The following is an 8265-nucleotide window of genomic DNA, read 5'->3' as shown; positions in this document are numbered from 1 at the left end:
TCCTCTGACTTATGGAATCGGGGACACAGCAGTCGCAAATTGGGTATGGTGCCACCCACTGTGGTCGCCAACAGCGTTCCAGTTGGCAAGTTGGTTGAAAAGCTCTGATCACTATGGAATCACAGCCATGTTTAAAAATTACTATCAGGGATGACAACCTGCTGAATTGCATGGGATGTTTCTGGTGGGGAAGTCAGGTTAAAGTATGGTTAATGAACTTGGGGGAAAACCGGTACCGAGATGACCCACTCAGGATAATTACCTTTTAACCTCAGGCAAGAGTCAGGAATAAACACCTGAGATTATATAATATAGTATTAACACTTTTATGTTAAGGGTTTATTATTTTCTGTGATTTTTTTTATGTTTGAGACAATCTCACATTTCCAATTAAAAATGCCCACTCAAGTAACTAAGATGTACTTGTGCTCATTATCAAGTTTAAAAACATTGTTGGAACGTATGTTTTAGTTTCATAAGGGCAATTACAAATGTGACATCAGACAGTATTTTAAAATCCCTTAGAAGTAATCATTGAAATAGATAATACTTAAAAATAGAATAAGATTTGTAAACCAAAACTTTTAGGCTTAAGGAAGGACTAAGTTTTTGGATTTATAACTCTAACAAAAGAACATATTTAACAACCCCAAACACAAAACAGACAAAAGAGACTGGCAAATATTTTATTTTTAACTTTATTTTTATTGTTGACACTATTACAGATAGATAGAACGACCACAACCATATTAACAAACCAAAAACCTGTGCACAGAAACAAGATGAAGAAAATATATCAAGATGTTAACCACAGTCTTTGGATGTTGAAATCATGGGTGAGGTTCTCTTCTACATTTCTGTAACTTCGAAGTTTCTATAATGAACACATATTTCATATATAATGGAAATATATGTAATAAAGGCGGACTACCAAAACACTAGAATGATGAAGACCTTTCAAGAAAACCGAGACAAAATAACCATAATCCCACAACAACTACACAACTATTTCTTGTTTTCCATCTTTCTTCCCATCTTTGACACTTATGCATACTTATCATTAACACCCTAATAATCACAGACTAGTGCACAGATCAAGATGTTAACAGTAATTGTTGTTGGGTGTTGGGAATATGAGTGAATTTTCTTTACTGAATTTCCAAACTTTTCTATGAGTATGTATTATATTTGTAATGGAAAAATACATACATAAAATTTATTACCAAGACACCAAAGATTATTTAAGGAATTTGAGACAAAATATTTAACCAAGTTCCCACAACGACAACACTATTTTAGCTATTTTCCACATCTTTTCATTTTAGACTTTATGCACACATATTTAACAGTGTTATAATCACAAACTTGTGCACTGAAACAAGACGGAGGAAATAGATCAAGATGTTAGCAGTAGTTGTTGGGTGTTGGGAATATAGGTAATTTTTAAAAATAATTTACTGTATTTTCTAATTTTTCCTCTGGGTATGTATTATGCACACAATGGAGACATACATAATACACTGTTATCAGGACATTATTATAGGGAACATTTGAAAAAATTAAGGTGAAAGTATTTAACCATAATTCCACAAAGGTAACATAACAAGCTATTTTGAATACACATTTTGACACAGTTATAATCATAAACCTGTGCACAGAAACAAGAATAAACAAGATAGAGGAGACTATATCTGTCTTTGGATGGTGGGAATATGATTTTTTTTCCTCCACTTTTCTGTAATTTCCAAGTGTGTGATAATGAGTTCAAATTATGTTCACAATGGAAATGTGATCATAAATTTTTTAGTAACACTACCATAAAGAACATTCAAGAAATTTAAGAAAATAATGCTCAACTATAAGCCTACAACACCACCACAACAGCTTTTGACTATAAGCATATATTTTAAAACAGTTATAACTGTAGTATAAATATACTTTCATGTCCTGCTTTCTCCACTTAATATTCTGTAAATATATTTCCACGTTGCTACATAACTCGTGATTATCATTTTTAAACAGCTGCATTAAGTGTCCACAGATAGGTTGAAGCAATCATTCTCTTGTTTACCATTTGTTACTACCTTTTCACTAACTTAAGGTTGGAACGGACACCCTTACTTATGGCAAGGTGCTTTCTGAAAAGGGTCTACCACTGTCAACAATGTTAACACCAAGTAACGAACCCACAAAGTTCACCCCGACATCAACACTGATTCTCGTTTCAAGAATCCTCTTCCCATGTAGTACACCTCACTGCCCCTCAGCTTTCCCGATGTCCGTTCCAACCTCAGGTCTTCCTATGCAGCTAGCTCTCACCTACACCATACCATCAAAGGCTCCTTTTCCAAACTGCTCAGGACACCCCACTCAATTCCTTCTCAGCAACCTGGCCTTCCACAGTTCTTGCCTCTGGTGTTTTCTTCTGTCTGTCTCCTCTCCCCTCCTAGATCTGGTGATATATTAGGACTCCCTTCTTTGGCTTACTCATTTCTGCTTCTAGCTCTCAGCTCTACAATCTTCCTAAATGTTGACACTCCCTGCATCTTTGACATACTTCCAAGCCCTAATCCTGCAGATCCAGAAGAGTAAGATTCAGACACATTTCCCCCAGTGGGTATTTTAATTTTGCTTGTTCAAATGATCTACACTTACATTTTGCAAATCTTTTTTTTTTTAATTTTTTAAATTTTAAAATTTTTTTTCCAGCCAACTCAAGGCCAAAAAAAAAAAAAAAAAATCTCTTAATATAGTTATTATGCAAGGGGAAGGGAAGCAAAGGAGCACAGGTAGTCCACAGAATAGGACACAGGAAACCTCAAGCTGTGAGGTCAATTTGTGATTAAAAGGAATACTAAGATTAGATGAACGCGGCACTCAGAAATACTCTAGGAGAGCTGAAAAAGAAGGAACAGATGTTAACAAAACAAATTAAGGCTGCTGGGGAACCTGAGTCCATGTTAAGCTTGGGTTGACTGTAAAGAAAGCAATTTTTTTTTTTAAATGCAAGTTAGACACGGAGTTAGAGGGTCAGATAAATAACGAAGAGAATTAAGTTAGCAATAGAAAGATCTAAGGATACTAGCTCCTGGGCACCTAGGGTGCAAACTGACTTGTGGCAGCATAGGCTGGTGCTGCACAGGGGACCCAAGCCATGTTGCTACTTGTCACTTAAGGCAGGAAGCGCACAAAGGAAGTGATGAAAGGTCATTAGCCTGCATCATTATTTACAGCATGAGAGCCTCTCCTACGGTTCTCAACCTTCATTAGGCACTACTGTGATCTAGTGATGGTTGTAACCCATTCTTTAAAGGCAAAGATGTAAGATTTACAGGGAAAAGCTTCGGGTTTTATCAATTCACTATCATCAAACACATACTGAGTTGGTTTTTAAAAAAAAATCCAGAAAACAAACTTGTAATATTTTTGCATGACAACCACTTCAACAAACATAACGATGTGGGAACCAATCAATTTGGGTCACAAAAAGTCAATCCGTATATTGTAAAGCCTTACACAGTATTAGGTTCCAAAGTGTTGGTGCACATGAAATGGCTGCAGAAAGAAGCTAAAGTACTTCTCTTTTCAAACAGCAAAGAGTAAAAGACATGTTATCTATCATGCCCACACCTTCACAAGACTGTTCAAGGGTAAGAAACAAAACAATTACTCGAAAAAGATACTGACAGGGTTCAAATAATGCACAATAAATCTTTCTTGGGATCTAAGACACTTACAAATATATTCAAATTTGTTGCTCTCTTCCTCCTCCAAAAAAAAAAAAAAAAAATTCAGAGTACCAGGTAAGGTACCTCTGTAAACTGTAACTGTATAGCATATTAAATCCAAATCTATGTGATCACTGTTCTGCCATAATTTGCTATTTTATATACACCTCAGGAAACACAATATATACATTACACAAGTGTCATTTACAGTTGGTTTGGGCAACCTTTGTAGTATGGAATACTCATAGGGTTTTCTCAATCTGGTGACTTGGAAAGGTAAGATGTGTGCTGTGGCTTTCCCACATGCAGACACTGACATCTGAAGGGGAAAGCTTAAGACTGGAATCTCCACATTCATTCTCTTTTCAATATGAGTTTGGAGATGTTAAGTCAGGTGTGTAACACACTAAGGTTAAGTCTCCTACTGACATTACCATGGATTGGTTTGAATTCTCTGTGGTTTGGTAAGGGTCAAGTCCTAGGTGACGGTTTTCTAACCTTTACCCCATGCCCTCAGCCAGTGTGGGTATTCTGGTGTCTGGCGAGGGACAGGCGGTCACTGAAGAGCTGCCCACAGACGTCACATTTGAAGTACTTCTCATCAGCTTGATTGGCACCACCTGTGCTGGTGCTGGCATGTTCGATGTAGCCTGAGCACTCCCCAAAGGCATTTGCAGGCTCAAATATGATCATGCTGGCATGAGTTTTCAGGTGCTCGCCGAATGCTGTGCTGGAAGTGAAGGTTTCTGTGCATTCATGGCAATCATAGTATGGTTCTTCGACCTGAATCTCTTCATCTTCAGCTTCTTCTGGGTCTTCAATCCCCACACCGTCAGGCTCGTCGGCATCTCCCTCTGGCTCTTCAGCTCTTTCTTCTGGGTCTTCAATCCCTGCACCATCTGGTTCATCGGCATCCCCATTTGGCTGCTCGGCCTCTCCATTCGGCTGTTCAGCCTCTCCATTGGGCTCTGCAGCCTCTCCATCTGGCCCTTCAGCCTCTCCATTTGGCTCAGCAGCCTCCACCTCTGGCTCGGCAGCCTCCACCTCTGGCTCGGCAGCCTCCACTTCTGGCTCGGCAGCCTCTACATTTGACCCCTGAATCCTCAGAACTACTTGTGGAACATGGACATTGGCTTCAACTTCCTGGGCTGCTGCTGCTGCAGCTGCTGCTTCATCATCATCATCATCATCTTCTTCCAGATGAAGCTCCTTATGTTTAGTGAGGACTGTGCTATGAATAAAGGACTTTCCACAATCCTTGCATTCATAGAATGGTATAGCTCCTTTGAGGGGCTCAGTAAGAAATGAGGTGTGAGTATAGGAGGACCCATACTCATAAGGCTCATTCTTATGAACAGCTACATGATCTGCAAGTTCTGCTGGGTTGATGAAAGATTCTCCACAGACTGCACATTCAAAGAGTCTCTCTTCGGTCTGACTTCTCTGAAACTCAGTGAGGGCTAAGCCTGGAATGATAGCTTCCTCAGCCATCTGGCTCTGCTCCAGTAAATCATCTTCCCTGTGAAGTCTCATATGCTCATTAAGGGCAGAGCTATGAATGAAGCCTTGTCCACACAAAAGGCATCGAATGGCCGACCCAGCAAGAGCAGGATTCCTCTCTGCGGCACGATTCCTCCGTGGCTTCATGGGCAAGAGGGCAATAAAACCATCATCACACCCCTTCATGGAATACAACTGGTCTTGTTCATGGATTCTCTGATGCTCGAAAAGGAATGAGCTATGAATAAAAGATTCCCCACACTTTGGACATTCATACAGCTGCTCTCCAGTGTAATCTCTCTGATAGTCGCTGACGGAATGGGTGTGAATTACAGAATGTGTGTACTCGCGACTGTCAACCAGGCACTTCCTGCTGTGGACTCTCTGATGGTCTGTGAGGTCTGTGAGATCCACAAAGCCCAGGCCACAGTCCTCACATTCATAGATTGCGTTATCAGGGTCATCCTTCTGCAGGTCTTCCATGTCTGAGCCTTGAATGACAGGGTCTTCAATTGTCTCCTGACCATGGGTCTCGCCATAGGTCTCCTCACCGTGGGTCTCCTCCCCACGGATCTTCTCACCTTGAGACTCCTTACCATGAGACTTCTCTTGGTCATAGATTTTCTGGTATGTGTTCAGGTCTTTGCTGGTAACAAAAAATTGTCTGAATTCCTTAAATTTGTTCCACGCTTGCTCTTTAGCATACTGCTCTTGGGCATAACTTGTTTGAGGGTCAGTAGGGGCCAGGCTGCGAATGACAGACCATTCGTAGTTTCTGCTTCCAGAGGGCTTCTCTCTATCATGAATCTTCTGGTGCTCAGTGAGGTCAGAGATACGTGCAAAGCACTCCCCACACTCCTGACATTCATAGAGCATCCCTCGAGGGCGAAATGTTTGTTCACCAAAAGGTAGAGAGTGAATTACAGAGGTCTCATTGCTCCTATGCTCAATGTATTTCTTTTTAGCACGAGCCTTCTGGTATTCACGGACATTTGAGCTGGGAACAGAGAATTCACCATCCTTCTTAAATTCACCAGATCCCTCTCCAGGAACACTTTTCTGAGGTCTGGCATGGGATACACTCTGTATGACAGAGTCTCCATAGTTGTGATCCTTACTGCCCCCTTCACAAGGGTTCTCTCTGGCAGGAATCTTCTGTCGCTTATCATTAAGGTCTGAGATATAAATGGAGCATTCTCCCTTCTCATTAGATTCCACCAATTCATTTCCACTGTGACTTCTTGGAGGTTTGGAAGTCACTAAGCTATGGATAACAGACCTACTGTATTCCCTTCCTTCAGAGGTGTTCCCTCCAGCACGAACTCTCTGATGGTTGATAGCATCGAAGCTCTGAATGGTAGACTCTGCCGTTACTTTTGGTTTACTGGGCCCCGCTACACTGTGACTTTTCTGAGCTTCCACAGAGGCTAAGCTATGAATAACAGACCTCTCATATGATTTCCCTTCATAGACATTTTCCTTAGTGGGAATCTTCTGGTTTTCATAGGGGTTAGAGCTAATGGTGAATGCCTTCTCGTCCTCATCACTTTCAGGAGGTCGTGTTATAGTATGACTCTTCTGAGATTCAGTGAAGGGTCCACTATGAATGACAGATTTCTCGTACCCTCTGCCTTCAAAGAGGTTCTTTCGAGAATGAATTTTCTGATGCTCACTGAGCTCTGAGCTTTGCATGAAGGCATCCCGGCCATCTGTAAAGTCATAGAGCTTCTCCTTATTGTAAGTCTTCTGACGCCTTTTAAGGGACTGACCAGGAATAAAGGTTTCCTCACATACTTTACCCTTATTTTCAAATGGGTTCCCTCTAGTATGGATTTTCTGATGTTCTTTCAGGGATGAGCTATGAAGGAAAGTCTCCCCACACACCTTACATTCGTACATTTTCTCTTTACCATACATTTTCTGAAACTCATTAAGGGTTGGGCTGGGCCTAAAGGTTTCCCCGCGCTCACGATCACGTTCACGCTCATTATCTTTGTCATCCCCAAAGTGGATTTTCTGGTGCTCAATCAGGGCAGAACTATGAAGGAAGGTTTCCTTACACACCCTGCACTCATAGAATTTGTCTTTGCCATATATTTTCTGAAGCTCACTAAAGGTTGGGCTAGGCATGAAGGCCTCCTCACACTCCTGATTCTTACATTCCACAGGATATTCTCTAGCATGAATTTTCCGATGTTCAGCCAAGGCGGCACTCTTATTGAAGGTCTCTCCACAGTCCTTACATTCAAAACGTTTCCCTCCAACCTGACTTTTCTGAACTTCACTGACAGCCACACTGTGAATAAAGGACTCACCATACTCATAGAGGTTCTCTCTAGTATGCATGATCTGGTGCTCAACAAATTCTGAGATGACACTGAACGACCTCCCACACTCATCACATACATATGGCATTGCCCCAAAATCAATTGGCTGCGACTCGCTAAACGACGGGGAGCTGAGGCTGCTCAGGTTGCTCATGCTCACGGCTTTTCTCATCTCACTACCACATTCAAAGGGCTTCTTCCTGGGACAGCCTTTTTGATCATGAATCGAGCCCTTCCCATCCGTGTCAAAATGATAGCGCCTCTTTCTTTCCAGAACTCTCTTTCTGGAAACAAGGGCTGAATTAAACCTAAAGCCTCCCCTAAATGCATTCCCTTCATAAACCCTCTGCTGGATCACTGACTCCCTCTTGTGCAATGAAACGTCCTTCCAGTTAGCATCTGACATTCTGGGGAATCTCTGTGACTGGTCGCTTGACTCCCTTGCTCTTCCCGATTTGGAACTGCGTGACACATCCTTGATGAATTTTTCCATTATCACTCCGTGGGAAGATTCATCTTCACAAATCCCCCGCCGGTGGGTTGATTTTTTGGCTTCAGGCATAGTTTTTAGACCTGGAAAGAAACCCTAAATGTAAATACTCCCTAGTTCCCACAGGAAGGACAGTGGGACTTGGAGGGGTGCACCCTTCTGTGATGTTTAGGAATGCAAAGTGTAGAAGGTTCCTTGATAGCATCTTACTGGCTGTGTG

The 8265-nt window shown here is 41.5% G+C and overlaps 1 protein-coding gene across 2 annotated transcripts in view; it reads right to left on the bottom strand.

The window, feature by feature from the left end:
- Window positions 1-682: 682 nt before the first annotated feature.
- Window positions 683-8265, bottom strand: part of PEG3 (paternally expressed 3) — a 29289-nt gene continuing 21706 nt past the window's right edge. For both annotated transcript variants that reach the window (XM_007998271.3, XM_038006403.2), the window contains exon 9: window positions 683-8128. In XM_007998271.3, the coding sequence (XP_007996462.2) occupies window positions 4242-8128 (3887 nt within the window). In that variant the 3' untranslated portion in view covers window positions 683-4241. The remainder of the gene's footprint in view (window positions 8129-8265) is intronic.

The sequence above is a fragment of the Chlorocebus sabaeus genome, chromosome 6, assembly GCF_047675955.1.
Source record: "Chlorocebus sabaeus isolate Y175 chromosome 6, mChlSab1.0.hap1, whole genome shotgun sequence".
In the NCBI taxonomy this organism is placed as follows: Eukaryota; Metazoa; Chordata; class Mammalia; order Primates; family Cercopithecidae; genus Chlorocebus; species Chlorocebus sabaeus.
The sequence above is the reverse complement of the archived record's forward strand: the minus strand, read 5'-3'. Positions and strand labels throughout refer to the sequence as shown.